This window comes from Planococcus citri, chromosome 3 (assembly GCF_950023065.1).
Source record: "Planococcus citri chromosome 3, ihPlaCitr1.1, whole genome shotgun sequence".
Taxonomy (NCBI): domain Eukaryota; kingdom Metazoa; phylum Arthropoda; class Insecta; order Hemiptera; family Pseudococcidae; genus Planococcus; species Planococcus citri.
This window is the reverse complement of record NC_088679.1, coordinates 38139844-38165896: the sequence shown is the minus strand read 5'-3', so window position 1 is coordinate 38165896 and position 26053 is coordinate 38139844. Positions and strand designations below refer to the sequence as shown.

The 26053-nt window shown below is 33.3% G+C and overlaps 1 protein-coding gene across 1 annotated transcript; it reads left to right on the top strand.

Annotated features, from left to right (window-relative positions):
- The first annotated feature begins 1609 nt into the window (after positions 1-1609).
- Positions 1610-8685, top strand: LOC135840417 (probable cyclin-dependent serine/threonine-protein kinase DDB_G0292550). The gene is made up of 4 exons (XM_065356942.1): positions 1610-2273; positions 4429-4519; positions 5910-7591; positions 7894-8685. The coding sequence occupies exons 1-3, from the start codon at positions 2247-2249 to the stop codon at positions 7586-7588; spliced, it is 1797 nt and encodes a 598-aa protein (XP_065213014.1). The 5' UTR covers positions 1610-2246; the 3' UTR covers positions 7589-7591; positions 7894-8685.
- Positions 8686-26053: the final 17368 nt, after the last annotated feature.

The window sequence follows — 26053 nt, the reverse complement described above, 5'->3', positions numbered from 1 at the left end:
CTAGAAAACTATAGAAACCTGCGGTTTGCACCAAACGTAACGTTTTGAGGTATGTGTATTCAATTATCTAGATGAAAAAGTTTAAACTAGGCTCCCTGCATATTCGTAATTTTTAACCCTTTTTATAAAACCTCCCCACCACTTTAGGCACCCCTAAAAAAGTGTTTATGTATATTTTTTCAAATAAATTGAAAAAATTACATTTGAAGCACACTAGCAAGTGTTCGATAATTTTGCATTTGATTTTTCCTGTAACTTTCAAAATTGTGCTATTTTGGGTCAAATCCTGAGATTTTTATTTGCTGAAATCGTGAAATCGTGAAAACGTGATTTTAACGTTTTTTCAAAGAGTAAAATCTCAGAATTTGACCCAAAATAGCTCAATTTCGAAAGATAATCAAGGAATATACAGGAAGCTTAATTAAATTTTTTCATCTAGATAATATGAATACATCTTACGTCAAAACGTTACGTTTAGTGCAAATCGCAGGTTTCTATAGTTTTCCAGGGGTTCCCAAAATATCGAAATTACGAAAATTTGGGGAATTGGATATTTGAGTACCAGCGGAAAATTTTATTGAGCTCAAAATTTGGTAGGATGGAATTTCGAGCATATACGGTTATATTACGCTGGCTAAGGTGGGGTTGGGGTGGACTCAAAAAATGTTTTGAGATGGTTTTACATATAAAATTACCTGGGGGGAGGGGGTTTGTCCAATTGGAAGAAAAAGCGGATTTCATCATCGTACCGTCAAAGGCTCCTAATATACTTAGATCTTTCGCCTTTTTTTAGATTGACTCTCTCTTCTCCCCTCATGCTTTCATCCACATAAGAAGGCGGATATTAGAGTTTGATATTATTAACAACATATGAAAAGTAATAAGGAAAAAAGCAAAAACATCGTAAAAAATTATAAAAAGGGGGAAACCATAGGTACTTATAAAGTATAGGTACATATAAACACAACAATAAAACCCATAGATAACGTTCCAGGCTACATGTACCTAGATATATCATTCAGTCAAAATTTCTCATGCAATTTACTACGTTAATATAAATCTTGAGACAACATTAGAATAGAGCAGATTAAATGATAAAACTTTCAATCGTTTCTGTTTGCATTTCCAACGAAGGGAAAATTTTTTGGCGTATTTTGGCAAATATAGTCAAAAGAATGGGAATATAATTGCACCAAAATGGATACATTAGCGAAATTACCATGATTACATAAGACTCTAATATTTCAAACATTTACATAATTCAAAGAATTACGCGGATGATCTTTTAGTAGGTACCTAGTACCTACCGAAATGTTTTGTTTACATTTTATTCGCTCTTCGTTACATTTACACACAATTATCCATTTCCTCTTGAACAAATCTTCGGATGATTTATTCAGGTAGTCATTCATACACATTCTCTTTCTTAATTTACTTAGCTATACGCTTTGTTATGCATACTTATATGCAAATTAATACATTTTTTAATAGCTGATTTTCTCACTGGCCATTGAGCATGATGAATTCCCTCTTTTTAAACAATTGAAGTGCATAAGACGAGCATATCAAGTACTCAGTATGTAATATGCCATCTTTGTACATTTCAAGTTCTCGAGTGTGGTCTTTTCAATGTAAGTATGTGCAGTGTGAACTCATAATTCGAATCTACTTGGATTAATTTGTGAAAAAAATTACTAATTGATAGAAAATCAACACATCGGTTTATTACACAATATTCGCAGCGGCGGTGCGTGACATTGAGGTTTTGTGAGAATAACAATCAAAGGAGGGATCTCAACGCGAGAGCATACGACAAAATAAAAACGGAAATACCAAGCACGAATGAAGGTGGTAAAATATTATTGTCACCCGAAATACCCACCTACGTTAAACATTCCACCAAATGTAGAATCAGTGGTCATAATGAGAAAAAAAAATTAAAAAGTAATTTCAGTTCCTTTCACAGCAATTATCGGATGAATCAGTTTGAGGAATGAAGCAATTCTCGTCGTTGGGATAACAGTAAAGCGGCGTGATAACTTTAATCATTAACGCATTCACAATCATACTGTCAACAACCGAGTTGAACTAATTGACGAGTTTTACGTGTATTTTAGTTGTTTTTTTTTACGATCAACGCGTTGTATTTATTCAAATATTAATACCAGTGCAAATTTTTCGTTTGTTTTTTGTGTGTTTTTTTCTTGTGTAATTTTTTATTCGATCAGTTTTAAATTTTATTCATCATGAAATACAGCAATAAAATATTTTGGGTATGTACTTTTTATACTGTTGAAATAATGTTTTTTATTTTACATTCATCAAGTATCTTGTGTTTAACACATTAAGAATTTGAAATTTATTTTCATAAAATTCACCAGCCAAACAGTAGATAGTTTTTGTATTGTATTGTGCTGAGGTAATTGTAATTTAAATCTCAAAGAATGAGGAAAGTCGGAGATGAAACTTATTCAAACACATCATTATTCATTATATTCTGTAAAAGTGAGACAAAATACGTACTAAAGATGAAATGAACAATTTTAAAAAGTGATAAGTGTACACATTATGAAGAATAAAAGTAATAATAATTTGTCAAAATAATGATGAAATATTTTTTTAAAAACAATCAAGTAAGAGTATCAATACCTACTTAGATTTTGGCGAAAATTCGAATTCAAAACCGAAACATTTTTTTCCCACACCAACCTAGAGATGGATTTCTTTGTAAGAAATAATGAAACTGAAATCAAAATTTATTGTGTAGGTATATCAATTTTTTTCCCAATAAAAGTAGGTACCTACCTATGTATAAAATCTTAAAATTTTTAAATAACAAATTTATTAATCAAAAATGCAAGCAGTAGACATCCGGTACCAAATTTGTAAAGTCACAATCCAAAATTATTCAGTAAAAATATGTTAATCTACATGAAATGATAAAGGTTAAGGGACCTTTCAAAGGTCAAACAAAGAAAATACGTATAGGTAAATCTTCAAATTGGGACCATGGGATGAGCACATAAATAATTTGAATGGAAGGAAATTAGATACTTAATCAATAATACGAGAGTTCAAAATTTGTTCATGTCCATAAAAAAAACCACCCTCATTCTTTTCAAAATTTCTGACTTAATTTGGTTGACTTTGAAGTATCAATCTGTCATAATTTTTAAATTATTTATAGTCAGGATTCCTTCTTCACATAACCCAATAATAAATGGATATTTTTGTTCTTCGAAATCCAAAATTGAACAAAATTATGCCCATTGATGGACGGTAGCATTAATTTTTCAGAAATTTATCAAAATACAACGAGGCTAATTTTTAAATAGGTACCTAAATAAATTCTTCCACTTTCTCGGAATCGATAAAAAATAATCGGGCAGTTAATAATCAATATATCAGAATTTTAAAATAAAATTAATGAAGCACAGCATGAAGAAGACTTGTCACCAGAAAAATATCATAACATCTCGAATCTTGGCCCAAATGCATCAAGTGATTGAAAAATACACCAACTGACTCGAGCAGTCTTCAATAGGTATTACGAAATTCTTATCATTAAAACCTATATACAATTTTCATAATCAACAGAATGGCAAAATAGAATTAAGATGTTAGCCATTTTACGATATTGAAATTTAACTTCATTAGATTAACGTCGATGACATTCCTAGCTAGCTAATCCGAAAATTCCCAAATTACCTGTTATTTACACTCCTACCACCTTACATAACTCATTATTCGTTATTTTGGCGGCACATATATAAATTTGCATAACTTCTTTATCACTTTTTTTGTTATTAAAATATTAAAAACCCAAATATATGTTAATATGTTTGAAAAAACGCGCCGTAGACATATGTATTTAGCGGAAGATAATTCAGTGAAAGTATATAGGATAAGTAAATTATTCTTTCTCATAAGTAACGTCCCATTTCGAGCATATTTTCCATAAAATGACAAATCATTATTCAATTTTTAGATCGTCGCATATTAATTAATACCTGTAAGAATTCACAACGTACGTAGGTGGATGGTGATTTCCCCCTTACCTATATAATTATCATACTCGAACTCGTAAGTCGTACGCTTCCACGTTATAGAAAAAAAAAGTCACAAGGTCATTAACCAATGCATCCAATTGTTACTACGGATACTTACAGGAAAATAATAATTGATAAATAAAAAACTCGAGAAATGGAACATATCTAAACTTGTTTTAACGAGTTGGTGATTCTTTTGACCAAAAAAGGTCGATAAAAATTTTCACCGAATGCGTATACCTAGTTACATTGTTTTATAAAAAATTAATTTATGTAAACAAGTTCGCTTTTATAGTTTGTTATAAAATTAGAAACACGAAGTCGTATTTCTTGTATAAAGTATCATCTAACTACCTATAATTATCTCCCTTTGTTCTAGATCTTTGTTGTGATTGTTGCAGCTACAGCGCTATTCGATCGAGGCAATTGCGCCAAGCTCTATATTTTGGAAGAAAATTCCATCAATAAAGGTAAGTTTTCCTAAACACCCATTCACGGATCAATGGCGTCGGAAAATAGTACAAGGAAACTTTTAACTTTATGTAATGAAAATCTCTCCTGAGAGATGTATGTAGATAAGAGATTTTTATCAATGTTGCAACGAAAGGGAATACGAAGTTCGATGTCTAAATTATTTAGGTACCTACCTATACCCTTTTCAAAATTAGTCAAATAAATCCAACATAATATTAATTTTAGTTGTTTCAAACTAACAAGGGAACCTCTTGAGGTGTCACCCTCCGATTTATATTTTTATTATGAAAAAAAGTGGTCAAAAACTATACTCTTGAGGAGTCACTCTCAAAATTGGCTCAAATGTGCAGGATAAACTCGTTTACAAGGTCGAGTATAACACACAACTCGATTTTTAGCTGCCTAACTTCATATTCACGCCTTCTTCCGGAGCAAATTCAAAATTCTGGAGAAATTGAAAATCGCGCTGGTGGCTTCAGAATGGCTGGAAATAGCGAAATTCGTCCTTGGGGGGGGGGGGCAGTTTTGGACAAAGTACAGCGATTCGCGCTAATTTCAAAAAATTCCACGCAAAAGGGAAACCTTTGATTTTTTGGGATATTTTAATTTTGAAAAAAGTTGGCCAAAAAACCACTCTTGAAGTGTTACTCTCAAAATCGGCTCAAATGTGGATAAACTCGTTATACAGGTCCAGTACAACACTCAACTCGATTTTTAGCTCCCCAACTTCATATTCACGCCTTTTGGACCACATTCAAAATTCTGAAGAAATTGAAAAATCGCGCTGGAGGCTTCAGAGTGGCTGGAAATGGTGAAATTTGGATTTGGGGAATTGATATCAGTTTTAGGACTTATTAGACCATGCTCTTTCTAAAATTCGCAGTCCCGTTCTAATCGGAGGGCGACACCTCAAGACTCAAGAGATCCCTTTGTAAGCTTCGAAGAGTGAGACACAAATGTCGCTTTTACGAGTAGACTTAAAAATTGCATGAAAAAATGCCAGCCTTCTTTTAGGTATGTTTAAAATTGAGAAATGAAAAAGCGTATAGTGAAAGTCACTTTTTTCCAGCATTTTAATTTTTTGGACGATTTTTTACTGTTATTTTAAGTTGTTTCGAAGCACCCAATTTCGAAGCACTAAGGTCCAACTTTTTTTAAGAAGGAAGGAAATGAATTTGTTCAACCTATCAAACTGATGCCCTTAGACTATTTTCAGACGCCATTACTAATTTAAAATCAGAAAACCACACATTTAGAGAATTAAAGCACGTTAAAAAGCAAGCCCACATCAAGTGGATTTTATAGTATACTTACCTGAGATGAAAAAGTTCCCAAAAATCGGAACTAAATCACGTAGATAGTTGTATGGTGTTGGTTATTTTTCAGTTGCACCTTATTCAAGATTACGACGACAAACGCATCCAGCAGCCACCATAGCCAAGCTTCCGACTCAAGACACCGGCGTATTCACACCGATCGTTGGACCTACTCAATCCAGCGATCAACAATTCCGACAAAATACCTTGGATTTTTCCAATTCAGACACATTGGTAGATTATCTACTGCCGCCAAATCCAAACGCGCAATTTACTTCTTTGAATTTCCAAGATCCGTCGGCAAATCTGCAAAACATCGATAATTTTTTCGACATAGCTCCAACATCGTCATCTGACACTGTAAATTCATTTCAACCGATACAAAATCAGTTCCCTTCATCACCAGGGAGTTTCTCCAACCAAATAAACATCGCTACCCCGAATATCGGTGCTGACTCGGTGCAAAGTTTGACGTTTCAAAATGCTCCCATTTCCGCATCACCTAGTCTTTCGTTTTCTAGCCCAACACAAACGTCGAGTATAAACCAATTTATTCAAAACAAGGAATCCAGTTCCTTGAGCAGGGAATTAAACAGCGTTACTCAGTTTAAAAATCCCAATCAATTCAAAAGCAATAGCAATTTCATTAAAAACGAGCCCATTAATTTTGTTAAAAGCGATCCCATTAGTTCTGATCAACCCAGCCAAGGTAAATGGGATCTTGGTTTCGATGCGAATGATATTTTAGCACCGCCAAATCCGGAAACTGCACGAAACGAATACGATACGATAAACGGAAATAGATTCAAAAAAGTGAATAATGTCCCATCGCCATTGAATAATATTCAATCACCATCGAATAATCTCGGATCACCGAATACCGTTCTACCACCGAATAACTTTTCTCCACCTAATAATAACTTTTTAACCCCTAGTAATACTTTGTCACCTCCGAGTACCCAATTCAGTTCAAACACTAATCAGTTTATTCAACCGAATCAATTTAATCAGCCAAACAATCAGTTCCAATCGAATAGTCAATTCTTCCCTAATCAATTCACATCACAGCAAAATAATTTCAATCAGTTTAATGCCCCACAGCCTACTGCAAACAACCAATTCGTCCCTTCGAACGTACAATTTACGCAACAAAATCCAGTACCAGCATCCAATAATCAAATCTCAGTGCCAAGTCAAATTTCTTCCAATGGCGATCAAACTGATATAATTTGGGGAACTCAAAAACAAGTCAATAATTTTATACCAACGACTTCGGCGCCTTTCCTACCGACCATACCACCTAATAACAATAACCAAAATTCAATTAATTATCAACAAAATGGATTCAATAATGGGCAAAGTGGATTCAATAGTGGACAAAATGGATTCAATAATGGACAAAATTTACAGCAGTTTCCCAGCACCCAGCTGAACAATGATCAAATTTACCAATTCCCTGGCAACGTAAATAACCAGAATTATGCTTTAGATACACCACTCACTTCGCAATTCGATTCCTTTCTACCACAAGGAACCGTCTCCGATCACTCGTTTTTTCCCGTCAACGAAAACGTTAGGCATTTCCAACGCAAAAGGCAAGTCGACGAAGAAGAGGAACACGAGGAAGAAGTTGAAGAACCATTATACGAATCAAAAAGCAAATTCAAAACCGGACCTGTGTATTCATTCGTTAAAACTGACAAAAATGGTCATTTCAAATGGTCGGTAAGACATCCATCGAGAAGATAGAAGGTACGATTTTGTGTCTTGATTGAGATTATCATTACGTAGAGTAGAGTAAATATGTATTTTAGTGGAATGTACCTACTTACATTATTTGCATGAGATATTGCACTTACCAAAGTAGTATAGATAGTGGGATGGTCATGATTAGAGTATTTGGAGGAATTTTGAATCCTTCAATAGCACACGACATTCACTGAATCTATGTTCAATAAAAATGAAAACGAAAAATTAATTTTATGGATATGTATTGAGAACAATGTATCTACTTTACTAGCGTTTAATTTTGTGAAACATGATTTAAATTTCAGGAGGATTGCAACCAGCCGAAACTTCTAATTATAAAAACTTACCACATGTGCCAAGAGTATCTCGAAGAGAACATCACGAGGCCGGACCTGTAAGGACATATGCGAAAACCAACCATCATGCGCATTTCTCGTGGGGTGTGAAACACAACGTCGGACATGGATTTTAATCTGAAAGTACAAGTTGATGTTACGATGCTATTTTATATTAGTATATTGTTCGTCTAGCTGTTCTTCGTAACATGCAAAGATAAACACACTTGTTAGATATTTAGACAAATTAACTAGCCCTACATACTTATTTAGTAACAAAAATATAAGAATCGAAGGTACCAAAGTCTGGATGATAGAATCCATTAGTTGGTCAGTATTTAAGAGGAATTCTAGTCTGTATTTTTTGTGAACGTTTCATTTCATTGATGGAAAAACAAATATATACCTACATCAAAAATATAAGCATTCTTTTGAGATCTAAATACGAAAACATTGAATTACCTACGTCGTTTTTTACATGGTGCATTTCCATTTTTTTAAATTAATTTTTTTGTTTGTTTTTCAAAGACTGTATTACATTACACACAGAGAGTTGAGCAATGAGCATGGAATGTACCTAAGTATTTTGGATTGAAGTGACAAACTATTTCCTCAATTATAAGATTTCAAATTAATTTAAGCATTCAAGATTTGTGGTATTTTATACATTTTGTTAAATGTTAATTACTGTTTAAGAATATACTTATTTATGAAAACTAATAAATTTGTCGTGTTTCTGCTTGTCGAAAAACAATACAAGAACATCAGTCTTCACTTCTAAAGAATAAATACTAGGTACTTCTCTAGACTAATGGCTTCAAAATTTGAGTAGAGGTTCGTCTTGAAACAGTTTCAACATTTTTAAACTTAAACCAAAAGTAAAGGGTACAATCAACTTTATGACTGAGGAAAAAATAATAAAATGAAAGTTCACCATCTAAACTTCTATTCAGTGATCTCCAGTCAAAAACTATACTGCTTTTAGTGAATTGTGTCAGGGTTAGATGCTGAAGAGGGGTGGACGAATACTCCACCAACTATAGGAATGATTAGAATTGTTGGTTGCCGATCCGACCGAGCGGTTGCCTACATGTAGCATATGAAGGGGCTATCTACACGGTATATTCACTTTTTCTAAAACAAGCCTTGTTTTGGAAATACAGGGTTGCCAATGTTGAATATGACATTTTTTCGATTTCGAAAATTTCAAATTTTTTTAAAACTATAATTAGTGATCTGGATAGAGGACGTCAAGACGATAAAAAAATATTACATACCTACACTTTTTGTGTAACTTTAAAACTTCGGTGACAGATTTTACCTTTAGAAATTAAGTGAACGAGTGTACATTTTTTTCAAATTTACGAAGCCCCTTTAGTTTTAGAGTTAGGCAAAAAGTGTAAATAACATTTTTTGATCGACTTCACGTCCTCTATCCAAATCACTAATCATTTTTTAAAAATTTCAAATTTTCAACATTGCAACCCTGTATTTCCAAAACAAGACTTGTTTCAGAAAAATTGAATATACCGCGTGGGTAGCCCCTTAATATGCTACATGTAGGCAACCGCTCGGTCGGATCTGCGACACGAAACCTTAGATCGCACCTATTCTGGTGGAGCCATAAATTGATGTGATTGTATGAATGTGCAATAACGTTCTTTTAACTTCGTCTACGTGATGATGATAAAATTATGATGTTTTAATTCTATTAAAGTAAAAAGAAGACGTTTTAAAGAGAAAAGGAGAAACCTGAGGTGTATGGTGATATAGTACGCATATACGAGTATGTAGTACGTATGTGTCGATTTCCACGATGTAATCGTTTTTCACTTACGTTTACTATACCGATACGTATTTAGTTGAAAAATGGAGACGTTTTAGAATTCAAATTAATTGTATGAAAAGTTGTACTTGTAAAGATGATAGACGTAACTTTAAGGCCGAATATACTTATTATAAATATAAAGCATAATCATTTCTCATTCTCACCGAAGTATCACTCGTCCAAGAGATAGAGGCAGAAGGCAGAGACTGTAGTTCTGTGTACTTTCGTGTCTTTGTAGGGTTTTTGATGCTATATTTTTTGTAAATTTTCAATGTTTATTGATCACTGAGCTGACACCATCTCCGACAAATTACAATTACTACAATATAGCTCAAAAAGACTTGAGTACTCGTAATCCTGTACTAGCATATTTTCACATCGGGAAGAAATACTCAGTAATTGGATGGATTGACTATGAATATGAAGACGTATGAAATCTAATTTAGTGAGTGAGTGCTAGGTAGTGAGTTGAAGATGTTGAAGATTATTCTTTTTGTTATTTTTACCCTCCTAAAATGAATAGGTACATTCATAAATACTTGATAAGACGACGATATACATACATAATCACTTGCATGGTAATGGGAAACGTTTATTCGGCCCTAAGTCTACGTATTTATTTATTTAGTTACGACATTTCATACAATTAATTTAAATGACTCAATTATTTACTAAATAATAATACATAAATGCCAAACCCAAACGTGATTAAATCGTGGAAATCGTAATGTATTACATACGTATCCGCGATCTTTTGCATCACAGAGGTTGAATGAAAACATCCCTTCGAAGATCGTTCGCGAACCAAAAAGTGCTCCACCAGAATAGGTGCGATCTAAGGTTTCGTATCAGACACCAACAATTCTGACCATTCCTAGTAAGAAAATAGTTCTGAAGCTGTTATTATTATTGCAGTCGTCGTCGTCCTTCTTCATACAACTGCAAACGTAATTTCTCTTTAAATTGAACCACATGAATTTTTTTGCCAGTCCCATAATTTCTCAAAAATTCTACGCGTTTTTAATTGCATCATAAGCTTTTGCATTATAAATGAATGAATTTTGGTGAGAATCCTTAGTATCGTTAAATCGGATTTTCGATGCTGCTCACAACCTATTAAACAGAAGATGAAATATATTCTCCCGGACCTGATCCGAAGGATTTACTTCGGCTTGGTTCAAACATAGCTTTTTAGTTTTTTCTGGAAATTGTTCAGTGAAAACGCAGTCTTATTTTCTCTCCTGGAGTCATTTGTTCTCAAAATCGATAACTTTATTCTCAGAGCCAGAAATTTTCACTTCCGAATTTTTTTTACTAGTCCCACTATTATGTACATTGAGTGAGTACATCACATTTTTTTGAATTCTTTCTTCATCATGATAATAACCTCTCAAATTTTTTTCAGAATTTCCTCCTGAATCGTTATTCATTTTGGATTTCGCTGCTGATTCAGCATTTTTTTTTGACAATTTTTTGTACCTACTGTTTTGTCACTTGGATTTTCAGAAGATGTTTATTCGTACTTTTTATCACTCTCATAGCTTTGTTTTACTTATAAAATGAACTTCAGATTCGAGCAAAACACGTTTCTTAAAATAGTACTATCTTTTAGCTGTAAAGTTATTCAGAAACTTCAGCGATAAATATATCTAATAGGACTTGCAAAAGAGCTTATTAGCTCCATCCAGTAATAATAACGGAATCGATACGCCTCGCAACTGGTCACATATTTTACAAGGCCAAGTTGTGCAGCTGAATACATGCATTCCCATGAGATAACTACCCCACAAATTTTGAGCCTTAAACGAGGGAAGTTCGCAATAACTGTCTCTTCTTGGTATACAATATAATAGAATGTATTTCTTGCCGGTTGTTAGTCCTTTATGTTTATTGGTTTTGGTTTAAAATACGCAGACTTGTATTTTGTTTAATTTTGCTCGAATCTACCTATGTATGTTTTGGGTTAACTGTCTGTGTGCCAAACCAATTACGTGAAACATTTCTGTGCGTTTTCATACATAGACTTTAATTTTATTTTGAGGTCAGTCTTCACCATAAAGGAATGAATAAAATTTTCAATGGATATAGATGCATGGAGAAAATAGGCTATGCATTGTGCTAAAGCTTATGGGGAATGCTGGCATGCACTTGTAAAGAACTACGATTTCTTATCCTTTGAAATCATAAATATTGTTTTCCATCGTGTAGTGATCACGAACATACAATATTATCGTGAAGAAAGCAAAAAGGAAATTAAATTCGTTCCATGTTCGAGGAGGTGAAGTGCGAAACTTACAAATTACCTGCCATCAGATAAAATTTCTTAATACCTACCTACCTTATGTATACACAGTCACACAACCCAAAGTACTTTCAAATACAAGTATATCATGCACTTCGAACATGAGATCATACTTCTCATGTCGGAACTCATTATCTTACATATCAACTACTCAGCTAAGTTTATATGAAAGCGAAATAAACATTTATACGACTGTCATCCTATATACTCATAAATTCGCAAGTTCGCACGGCATATAATATGCACACCCACCAAACAACTTTAAATGCTAGCCCTTTTAAAAGTTCGCCCTCAACATGTAATAATAGTTTTATTATTATTATTTCGTCGACCAATTTCGCTCGTGGCTTTCCTTACCAATGTACTTACATATATCTAGTATTTCAAAAATGAGCTATGCAACCTTAAAGACTACGACAACATTTCGGTATGCGGTAAATTCCCGAGTGTAGAATTGTGTAAATGGCAGCCAACACAAAACTAACTTTATGATCCATTATAAGACGTTAACTGTTATGACAAAACGTCAGCTGGCAAAAAGCAAAATTGTAAAAGTTTATTACCGCAATGATACCTAAACTCGAGAAAAATCTTACTCCACTAACCAAATAAATGTCTCTTTCTATTTCCTAAAAGGCTTATTAAGTGTATAGATACCATTTACCAATATTAATTTTCTCTCATACGCGTATAGAGGCGACGACCCGTGACATGAAACAGGGCAAAAGTAATACCTCTTCCAATATTGAATCAATTTTCTCGCTTCAAGACAAATAATCTTTTAATTCGCGTCGAAAATTACGTATGGGAAAATGGAAAACTCCTCTTTTATCGTTCATAAATAAATACGTTTTATATCAGTTATATACGCGACGTCGTAAGATGTATGCCTCATTCATACTTCCACAACATTACCGTTTGAAAATTGTATAGAAAATAGCTGTGCGCGAACTAAGGGTTTGCTAAGGTATTATCATTGAAAAGCAGTCTTCGTTATATTTTGAGATAAGAGTTGCCATCAATAACCGTATATAAACATGTCATATAATACGTATATGTCATATTCATATATAATTTTATACAAGCGGCTAACTTCTTTCAACAATTTTAGATATATTAAAATTTCCATAAAATTTTTAAGCAATAACAAAAAACGTTATGAATGAAATATGTAGCGGTAAATTTGCCAAGTGCTTTTACGACAAAATGTTCAATTGATTTGAATAATGTCGTCGAATGAAAAATTGTTTCACATTCGAGTATACACAAGCACTTGAATAAAAATTCAACTCGATAGAGCAACATTCTCAGGTACATTGAGAAAAATTGGAATGAAAATGCCTCAAAATGGTCATCGTATAAATCAATCGTGTACGAATCAAACTAGCATCATTTGTCAACTGCAGAAGCTTCAAACGTGGCAGTGTAAAGCATGTGAAAATAGGTACTAGGAAAATCACCCCATTATACGATGAAATGTAATCTCAACCAGAAACAATCTTTTAACATTGAACACGTATAATATAAGATAGTATTTCACAAACTTGATCAAACTACTAGGAAAAGCATCCCTTTGAATATTTACAAGAGGGCAGTGGATATCTTATCACCTTTCGTAATCTTCACGTTCCCTCGATTGAACGTGAAAACGTTGACTTCTTTGAAGCTGTACAGAGCACACAGCACACAGCTCAGGTTGCTTTTATGAGTAACTGAGAAAGCTCTTTTCTAAACATTTACGAAGCCCTTAACATTTGACGATGAAACGAAAAGGGTTAAATGAACAAACAGATAGCGATATCCATTAGGAGATTTTAAAAAATAGTTAACGTTGCCCATCACCATCATCCATTCGTGAAATGTTAGATCATTCAAAAGAAAAGATAAGGTGCTCATTTTACCATACTATAAAATTATCGATTTCCTTGCACGTAATTATAATTACGAAAATTTGTGTATAGGTAGGTACCCGAAGTACCTACTACCTTCGGACATTATTTTTAATAATGTGAAAAAAAACTCAACGCTGAAAGACTGAAACCCCGATTTTAATTTTTGCTGGTAATAATGAGTAGGTACTAGGTAGTCTAAAATCATATAGAAGGTTGTTGTATGTAGTACAGGAGTACCTATTCTGTTTTGCGAGGAAAAAAACTCTAAACCAAATAAGGAAATTTTAGGACACGCATCTTATGGTATAATATTACAGTAAATTACTTAACGTTAATGTTGTGGGTGTTAAGATACCATAGTGAACCTTTGAGGGCGAATCATGGAAATGATAGGAATGCTACGAGACTACAAAGCGTCTTTTATCTACTCCATTTATCTTTCCATTAACGTTTTTGCAACTTTATTAATTCGTTGCTCACTCTGAGGTGTCTCATGCTCAAGTCGCCATTTGTGTATCCTAAATAACATCTTGGACATGCTCTAACTAACTCGAAAACTTCTGCACGTTCTATACCATTATATCAAATATGGTCGTTAGCTAGGTATCGCATTTCCATTAAATAGTGAACGAACCCTAAATATTAATGAATTATTGCTCTATTTTAAATTGTGTTTTTTCTTCTCTCACCCAACTTCTTATTAATTGTTAGTCATGTAGCGAATGAAATTTGCAATTGATGAAAGATAACGTTTTCGAAAAGCGTGCGTTCAAAATTTGATCCCCCTGAATATTCTTACAAAATTTTGATATTTCCATAAAGTTTCAAACACCTGCTGAAAACTTGAAATTAATTTGCCTAGTTGAACATTTTCTGAGATATTCGAATCTAAAATTCACCAGTGGTGTAAGGAATTTCAGCCAGACCTATCAAGTGAATTTTCAGAAAAATTTGTGATCTCGAAGATAGAAAATCATGCGATTAATACGATCATTATAATTCATAGAAAAAATCCACGTCTTGTTTGAAGCTTCAAATCTGCTGTAATGGAATTCGATTTTTAGAAATTATTATCAGTAGTAGATCAATTGAAGGAAGAATCAATATTCTGAACTTCTCGGTTACTTGTAACACTATTAAGTAAGGAAGTAGTTTTTTTATCGAATTTTTTTTATGATTTGAGATGTTTGTACTGAGTTGTCCAGATCCACGCTCTCATTTCTACTCCGATTTTGCAACTTTGATTCTCACTAAGTAGGTAATATTTGAGAGAGCGGATGAAAAATATGATTGCTCAAGTTGCCTATATCTTCACTACTAAAGAGGCGAACCTGACTTGAAAATTTAGGAATTTTCAAAATTGAAGGGCCCATCGCATTTGTAAATTTTAAAATTTATGAGGTAGGCTGGCATCTTTAATTTTGAAGGTTGAAAAGTCTTAATGACATTTTTCAAAGTTAACTAAAATGCTAACAATATGGCTATAGGTACGTATACATAATTTATTCGTACACGTGAGTTAATTAATTTTTTCTGATCACATTTTTTTTTGTCTCCTCAAGTAAATACATATACAGATTGACTTCTCTATTTTGTCAAATTTATGATTTAAAATGGAGTGTTGACGGTCAGATACAAGTGTGGTGAGATCCTTTTTATGCTTCTCGAAAAACAATTTTTTTTCTTCAAAATATTTATCTACCAATTTGTTTGAAATTTTTGAAAATGATTTCACGAGGGAAAAGTAAGTATTCTGTTTTCTTTCGAATAATGAGTAATAAAAAAAATAAAATAAAAAAAAATGTTTCCGCCTAAAGTTTAATGAAATAAAATAAGTAAAGTTTTATTAAAAATTAAAATTCTTTTCTCTCCGGATTTGAAAATATTTTTCATTAAAAAAATATCCATTGAAGAAGCTTTTTTTTCAATCAGTAATTTTGTTTACAACGAAACAATTTTGGAGGAAATGTATTGATTTCACAGTAAAGGAAATAGGTAGTTTGTCTATTTCAGGTTGAAATATTTGTAAATTATATGACTTATCTTACGTTGATGATGTGATGGTTGCATTCTGAATATTTCATTATGTAAAATAGAGAAACTTGCATAAAAAAATTTTATTACAAACATTTTTAAAGTAATTTCAGTACAACAGAGTGATTGAAATTTTTCAAAATAAGCCTGCAATGATTTTTCCATGGTATCTTAAATTCTTAATTACATGTATTCCTGCTTCAAAATATTTTCATTTTTCTAAAATCTATGATGGAAAAATATCAATTATTGAATTCGTTATTTTTTTACTCCATTTCTGAAAACAGGATGTTGTATTTTTCCTCACTTGACGTGTTCAATCGAAAATCGTGTGCTAATCACAAATACGAACAATATTTTGATTTTCCGTAGCGTTGCTTGAAATTGTTAGGTAGCGTATTAGTATGTACTATCTCATCAGCCATCCGTACGTATTCCTATTTGAAGAAAAATCCTATAGATATCGTTGGCTTCGTTCTCATTTTCCAGTAAATGGGAATCATTGAGGAAAATAGCGTAACGTCTAAACCAAGGAAAAATTTCCAAATTCTGCCATTCGCTGTTACCAGTAGGTATAGAACATGAAGGTAGGAAAGTACCTCAAAATGTCGTTTAATCTTTGTTACCGAAGAAGTAAAATGTAATGATGAAGCCGGCATACACATTACATTAGGCATTCCAAAAACAGTTGGTGTTATTTTGCTTTACTAGAAAACGTTGGAATTCTCAAATGCATAATTAATTTTAATCGCATTAAGAAGTTTAAAACGACTTACAAAGGATGTAAATTAGGAGTGGCAAATTAATTAACCTCTTCTCTCTTACGTTAGCGACGTTCGAGCATTATCAGCGATTCTTGAACATTAAATTGTCGCGTGTTACGACAGGCGATGCCAATTTTAAGCAAAAAGTGAATTACACGGCTGATAATTTATTAAAGTTTTGTTCTTATAAAATTGCGCCTCGATAAGGAAAAAGTTTTACAAACTTGAAACGCTAGGTATTCCTGATTACGCCAACGTTACGAAATATTTTCTTTTACCTACTTTTATCGGTATGAAAAGAGCCAACCGTTGTTCATTATTTTTCTACGTTATTTATATCTCTGTTTTTAATATTTTATAGTCATAAATAGAGAATATGCATCCCGGTGCAAGAAGATACATTGGTTTTATTTTACATTATAAACGTAAATGGGAATAGTTGTTTAAACATTTCGAACTTGCGACTTGCGTAAATTTTGCTGCTTTACACGGTTGTACGTACTCGTAATATAAGTTTGCTCGTATATTTCGTGAAGCAACAGTGGTATGAGTCTTAAACTTTATAGGTACCAGAATCCGTGGAAGATTCGACGTGCACGTGTTTTTTTTTTGTTGGGTAGATTGGTGTTTTTCATCATAATCGTTGGATTCAGTGGATTGAGAATGGTTAGAAATTCAAAGTATGGAACTGATGTTCTTCGAAAACAATTCAAAGCTTTTGAAATAGGTCTACTCATCATTTCGGTTTAAAATTCACATTAAAATTTAAGATGGGAGGAGAGGAGGTCCAATTTTTTTTTGGAAATTATTGTCCTATTGAATCTGCAAAGCAAGACACTTAAAGGTTTCAGATTTCATTCCACATAATTGTATAATTCTGAATGTTGAATTGGCCTTTTTTGTTTGATAACCTCGGTGTTTCTTTTGAGGAAACTTTCAGTACGAAATCGTGACAATATATTAAATGACACATCAAACGTAACTAAATATGACGTAACATTTTTACATCTAGAGCGTTGGTAACACAACATCATCAAACCATTAACTCTTTTTACTGAAACATATAGTCACAACTTCCCATAAAAGATCGATTTCACGTCACGAAACTTTATACGTATGTACACTCAGCTTTCACACTCCGCAAAAATCGCTCGCCTCGGGCAATTTTTCTATTCGCTGTAAAAATCTAAAAGCAGCATTTAATCCGCGATAACATTGCCATGTTTTCTGCTATGCAGCACACATGCTATGAAAATAAGAATTTCAACGCAAAGAGAAGAAAAAAAGTACACAAATACTTGAAAATGTTTTACGTTTAAGTGCTTATATCCGATTACGCACTATAAGGCAAAATATTCGCTACTTTTTCTTCAAAATATCCCCCGTCTTTATTCTTTTAACACATTTTCTTTTTAGTGCCTGAAGCGTTTGAAATTCGATAACACTGTAAAGCTAACGGGAATTTCTTGTACTTCTTAATCTTCTCTATCCTTACACATAAAACGAAATATTTGTATCTTCAAAAAACATCTCGGCGCACTTCTTTTAGACAGTTGTAGCACTGTCAAAAGCTCGATAGCGGAAAATTGAAAAGCTTTTTAGTTCCTCTGTTCTCCTTACTTCGCCGTTTCCAGTTTTTCATCGGGATATTTCATTAAACGATTTTTTTTTCTTCAAATAAACTCATTTTTCACGCTATAGTACATCTATTTTAGAAACAAATTTTTTCAATAAACTGCATCAAAAAAAGCAGAAATTGCTCAACTTTATAAAAGAAAAATGAAGATATAGGTAGGAAACCCCCTATGGGTATGTGTAGAACTACTACGTTTGGGTGGCATTTATTTGTATCGGGTAGAAATTTTATTCGTATTCTTATCGATCCTTATAATTCTTAGCTAAATCTGTTCATTTTGAATGGAGGAGTGATGATTGCAACGCATGATGCTTCAACTATAGATAAAAAGTTTCTGTTTTGTACCTAGTCGAATAATTTCATATAATATATAGGTAGTCATTTGTCAACTTGAGGTGCATCAACACTCGAAATGAAAGTGCTAAACAAATTTTTAAATTATTTAATGTTCATTTTAGGACAAAAACCTTTCAGAATTTTGCATTTCACTAATTTTTTTTCCGTTCTCTTAAGGTACCTACTCTTTTCTATCCGTTCTACAGTTTATAAAAATGAAAAAGGGCTTTAAAAGCTGCTTTACATTTAATTCTAAGTGGTAACGCATCTCAAATTACAATGTTTCAGAAATGATATCTTTCAAACTCAAAGATTTGACATGAATAATGCAAACTTTCGTGAAGAAAAAATGTTCAAAACACGAATTTATTCAAAAATAAGCGATTTTTAAATTTTCAACCACTTAGGAGAACCCTAAAAGCGGTGTTGGATTTTGACGGAATTCAATGACCAATTGGCCAAGGTCAACGCACAATCTCAATACAAACAGGGACTTACTTCATTTGGGACTGGGTTATTTTTCCCATGAAGAGGTTGAGTAGCGGTAGGAGCGAAAAAACTACAATTTTAAAGAAATGTTCGCTCTTTGAGGGAACATTTATTCCCCCCCCCCGGGGGCACCTCCGGATCCAAGAAATTTTCTGAGTAATTTTCAACTCAAAACGAAGGTCTCTGTTGATTTTGATCAAAATTCGCTGACTTTTTTTGGGGCGTTATGCCCTATTACCCTCCTCAAATCGAATTACCTACCAAGTATCTACAAATATGATTCATGGGTACTTCGTAAGTTGAAATTTTGAATTTTTGTATAAAATCACCAAAGAAGTCTCTATGATTCATGGATACTTCGTATGTTGGGATTTCAATTTTCTGATGGAAATCACCTAAGAAGTCTCTATGATTCATGCAGGGTACTTCGTAGGTTAAAATTTTAAATTTTTGTATAAAATCACCTACTTACAAAATCTCTATGATCCATGGGTGCTTAGTAGGTTGAAATTTTAACTTTCTGATGAAAATCACCTACGAAGTCTCTATGATTCATGGGTAATTTGTAGGTTGAAATTTTAATTTTTTGTACTTGCATATAAAATCACCTACCCAAGCATAGGCACCGCTGAGGTCACATTTCTGGAGGGGGGGGGGGCAAGCCATACAAGCAGATTACCAGGAGCATATATATTTTTTAGCGTAACATAATACGATTTTAGTAGGAACCCGAGCGCCCACATTCATAATTCGTTCATTTGCGTTAAAAATACTTGATCAAAACAGTGCCTGGTATTTATTTTTGGTGAAAATAACAACTTGAAAAAAAAATGAAAACTTTAAAAACCGGGGCTTATTTTAAAGAAATTTTGGAGCTGCACAATGATGAGCTACTTCTAAAAAGTTTATCATTTTGTTTCAAAATTTTGAAATTAAACTGCTGATTTTTTTGAAAAATTAAAAAGCGAAAAAAAAGCAAATGAGCCCGAGCAAAGCGAGGGCAAACGCTCTCGAAAATTAGTATTCCGAGAAGCATGAAACAATGGAATTTGAATGATGATTTTCTTTTTTAAATCTAAGAAGGAAAATAGAAAAGCAAATGGCCGAGCGAAGCGAGGACAAAAGCTCTCAAAAATCAGTATTTCAAGAGGTGTAAAAAACAATGTTTTTTTAGTGTGATCAAAATTTCATCACAGTCGATTTTTCCTTGAAGAAGTCATTTCTAGAGGTCACTCAAATATTGAACTGCTTTGCATTTTCTTAAAAAACCCGACCTTTCGACTTTTCAAGATTTTCATTTTTTTGCAAGCATCATGTAAAGATGACGATGGTGTTTTAAAAAAAAATATTTTTTTCATAAATACGGATTTTGCTTAGGGAGGCCAATTCTGAGTTTGGGGGACACCCCCTGACCCCCCTGGTTTCGGCGTCTATGCTACCAAGTCTCTATGATTCATGGATACTTTGTATGTTAAGATTTCAATTTCATGGTGGAAATCCCCTACGAAGTCTCTATGATTCATGCGTACTTCGTAGGTTGAAATTTTAATTGTTATATACATACGAGTAAAATCGGACAGGTGTTCTTCTAGGGCTAATATTTCTCATGAATAATGAGTGATTTTGAACTCGAAATGAAAGTCTACACCGAATTTAGTCAATATTCTTCGATTTTTTTTTCGATCCACCCTAATTATATGCACATCTACAATCTACATATTATATACGTCAGCCCCTTCAAATCTCAGGCTGAGCAAACGTGCATACTTTCATGTAGGATAAATTGCCTATGCTACTGAAAAAAGGGAGTTATTTTGTGGCGAGCGAGAGTCCACTTGAAATATTTCAACCGTACTACTCCATTTCTAGTTTTGAGAAAAACACGAACTTCACCTTACTAATGACGGATTATTTTTTTCGGTCTGAGAATCAACTATATAGGTACCACCATAGGCATAATTTACGGTGTTACGTATATTGATTTCACTTATGACGGATAAATTTATAAATGGGCGATTTGGCAAAACGGAACTAGAATTTGGGCGCGGTATTAACAACGGAAAAGTTGTAGTTTTTGTGTCGTACCCGACTCATTCCGCTATTCTGAATTCCACCTAGACGGCGGATATGTTCTTTCAATTTTATTAATCTTGCAGCTTTTATAACTTGGTTTAGAAAATTTCGTTTTCAACAAAAAGCCCCTGCCCCGTCGATAGCAAAAGTTTTAATCCGCTATTAAAATCATTCGGAAATGTGAACATGTAAGAGTAGGTAAAACGGATGAAAATAACTCGTTCATGAAAGTTTTCTTTTTTTTCCCATAGTAATTCTGAATAGCAGGCGTTTAAAAACGGCTTTTCCATTAAGGATATTTAACGACGGAGAAAATTTGATTTGGAATAAATGCAAATTCCGCTACATTAACTATTAACGTGTTCTTTTTCAAAGGCAATGCAGCTGTAAATTTTATTCAAAGATGATATGAAAGTCTTAAACAGAGTGAAATTTATTCATTTTAATTTACATCGGTGTAGTACATGTATCTTTGTAAATATGCCTTCGCCTTATACGCTTCAACATGTACTTGAAATATTTTTCCATTTTTTTTTTCATGTGAGAGTAACTATCTACGTGTAGAGATGTATTATAGCTGTCAACTTTTTTTTGTGAAATAGTTTTTCAAGAAACGCCTTCAGATAAGCGCTGTATTTCAAAATCTGTTTCGAAAAAAAAAAACAATTTCTGTTTTAGTTTCTTTAATCCCAGTTTTAAGAGTTCGAAGGCCTCGACGAGAAAACTTTTTAATAATTTTAGCTTAGCCGAACGAAATTAATTGTGGTGGGCTTCATTTGCAAAATATTTTCATTTTTGGTTTTTTTCTTTAGTTTGGTAGTTATCTTATCATATCCGAAGCTGCGCAGAGAGAATTTATTCAGTTTTTTCCTTATATAATATTAATTATAATTCTTCGCGTTGATGAATCAAAAATGTTGGTTCGAAATTGCTTCATTTTGTAGTTTTAGGGCAATGCCTCTTCTTGTAGCGTAATACTTACTCCTACATATAACGTATACCTAACTGCAGCCCTCTCATTCGAAGTGAAAGCAAACATATAACTAAACCCCGTTTGATTTTTATTTGCTTTTTACCACGATAGCCAGTGGTACTTTATTTGAGACCGTATTACTTTTTATTTACTTTTCTCTCATTAATACCGAAATTTGGCAGGTTTTATACAGAGTATCGTATCTAATACTTGATATTTCCCTCGAATTATTTGGTAATTTTTGAATTATTTTTAGTGATTTCGACTCTTAATTGGATTTTTTTATGACGAAGAGGGAATGAATGCTTGAATGCTGGGGTGAGTGGTTAAGTTTTAAAAACTTTTCCATTCCATGAAATTTGAGCTTGTGATCCTTCACTTCTGAAATCATGTGATGGGCTTTAAAGAGAAGCATACTGATTGCAACTGTATAAGGTAACCATTCCAATAATCCACATACCCTCCCCCTCCGTAATCAACACGTTCACAGTAAAATGGATACAATAATAATTAGTCTTAGCCCGCCGCTCCAATTGTTTTTTTTTACTGGAATTCCGAAAGACTTCTTTTACATATTTCAGCTTACTTACTTCTTTCAATTCCATTTTTTTTAAATTTTCTTGTGAAAAATTTGACTGTGTTAAATCATTTTGTATGTGAGGGGGGGAGGATCGAATGGAGAGCTTTCTGAAAATTTGGTTGAAAAATAAGGAGTAAAAAAGCAGTGATTTTTTCATTTTAAAAAAATCCGTTGGATATCATGTACCTTTTTGCTCCTGAAATTGCATAAGGGAAGTCAGATGATGTTTTTCGTTCAAATAGTTCTTCATTTAGTTATAACTTTTCCCCTAGAAATCTTCTGATCTGCAAACCCACGTACACTCTTATTACTTGTGTTGCTATATCATCAAATAGTAGGCAGATTGTTCGCCATAATCATGCAGCTAATATTCTATTTGGGGTAATTATACAACTCAACCCGGGGCAAGTAAAGTAAATATCGAAAAAGTAAACTTTTGCGAAAACCGAGAGAAAATATTTAACAAATTTAAGCGATATTTGGCCGACAATAGGGAAAATAACGAAACGAAAGAGCGAAAAAAATACAGTATTATGGTCGACAACTGGGGAAAATGTTACCACCATAATTCGGTATTATAAACAACAGATTGTTTTTTGCTGTATCAAGAGAAAAATCTGCCTTGGGAAAATTGTCAAAAATAAACACGAGCAATGTCGACGTCGACTTTGGTGTAGACATTGCTTTGCCTCTCGTACACATACTCGTACATAAGCGAAAATGCTGAAAGGTTTAGATGGAGGGGTTAGTGGTTTGAAAACGAATCGCATTGAGTAAACGTTGGTTAGATGCGTGTTGTTCTTACATCGTCATAGAAAAATAAAAGCCAGCCGCCGGCTAATGACAACAATGTAGGCTCATTTCTAGGTATTATTATTATTATTACTGCGAGTTTTTCTTTCTACCATATATTTGTTTGCTCTTGAAAGTCTGTTAACGTTATATGTAGTTTTCTATATATTATATTCGCTCAACCATTTAAATTTATTATTTCAAAATGTTTTCATTTTCCTAAATGAAGTTTTCATAAATTCTTACGATTGCTGCGTCAGAGCGTCGATGAAAAGAGTAAGGTTGTTTTTTTTTTACAAAAAGAGATTTCGATGCTTTCAATCGCGATGACCGATGGTTAATCAATATGATATCTTTCTATTTATTTGCCTTTCTGTTTTATGTTCATTTATAACAGATACCTACTTTTGTCGTAAGCTTTCAGAATTGAGTGATACTCAATTAGGAACTCGAAGGTTTTGAACTTCCATAGTTCCATAAATAAAATGGATGATAATTCATTTAGGTGTGTTCGACTTGAGTAATAAATATGTATAATTTATCGAGTTTCGTGATCGAAATAATATTAATAAAAATTACGACGACGTCAGACGTTTATCAGTCGACTTTTCCATTTGATCACGTGTCTGGAATTCTCCCTTTTTTAATGTATGTTTTTTATTTGGGGACCCAATGAACCATTATAATTCACAGTTGATTCAACTCTGTTGTTATAATTTATTTTTCAAAAACACTTATACAGTGTGTCCGAGGATGAAGTGAATCAAGTTGATAGAATATCAAGTATATACAGGGGTAGGCAAAAGTTAGTATTCCGATTCGAAAACAACATTCACCTAGATCGTGCCCATAAAACTTCCATACAATAACCATACCTTAAGGTGAATGTTGTTTTTGAATCGGAATACTAACTTTTGCCTACCCCTGTATATTCAGTTTCTATGTACCTACTCGTACATGTCATATGAAGAATTTTGGTTACCTATCTCAAAAAGAAGGAACAAATCTGAAGGAAATTCGATCAATAAAACTTCTAATATCCTAAAACCAATTCGAAATTCAGCCCTAAGGATCTGTATACGAGCCCTGTATTCCTCTCCAAATAGATAGCATTTATTGTGAAGCAGCAGAATTACCCTCAGATTTTAGAAGAACTCTCATAACAAACAATAAATTCATCCCAAATGCATCCACCAACCCTTCCCATCCACTCCAAAACTCAATTAACCCACCCAACCTCCAACATTTTGATCATATATAGAAGGACCCATTTCTAATTTCATCACAATGTTGAATGATCTTCAAATCAATCCTAAAACACTCATCCAAAAACCAATATTATATCCCCCTTGGCTCCTCAGACCTCCTCAAGTCAATACACAACTTATTAACTACTCAAAAAATAGCCACTCTCCACTAGTAATAAAACAAAACTATCTTGAACTCTTATCAGAATACAAAAATGCAATCTCTGCTTTACAGATGGATCAAAAATATCAACATTTCATTCAGGGTATGCCTACTCTATTAATGATAAAATTTCACATTTTAAAATCCATAACTGCTCTTCAATCTATACTGCCGAACTCACAGCTATTTTCCACTGCCTCTGTGATATATTCACTTATGTATCAGAAAATAAGTCTTTCTTAATTCAGAGTGATTCCCTCAGCTCACTAACTGCTATCCAAAATCTATTTTCTGACCACCCCCTCATTCAAAATATTCATAAAACTATTTGATTCACAAAATTCAAACTTCTCCATCCAATTTATGTATGTGCCCAGCCATGTTGGAATCACAGGAAATGGAATTGTAGATAAAAATGCAAAATCAGCCACTACTCTTTCTCCTCTCACATTTATCACAGCTGACGACCTTAAATCTATCTTCACCCAAAACAAACTTAAGAAATGGCAAAACCCACATGCCAGTTCTGCCTGTCAGAACTTATATCTGTCCAACACTTACTATTTCACTGTCCCTCCTTACATCAGCACAGACTATCCGGCTACAAATAAATGAAAGATCCCTATTCATACCAGACGACCCTTCCGAAATTAAAAAATTCTTAGACCTAATTGGAAAACTTGACCTTATCAACTCGAATCAAATTTCACACGGCGGGTGTAATAATCAAGTAATTACAAACACCCCCCCCCCCCTCCAATTTTTTTTGACCATGGGCATCGAAAGTAGGTACATCGAAAAGTAAGCAAAATTTGATTGAATATTTTGATGATTTGAAAAAAAAATTGGTAAATTGAACACAATATCAAAAAATGAACGAAGTTGATCCCCTACAACTAACCATTTCACTAGGACCCTCCAATTTATTTGTTTTCTTTGGATGGGCATATGCTATTTCGATTTTGAAGATAGACAACATGTTCGTCTGATTCATTTTTCCGATGTAGCAATTCCATGGGGT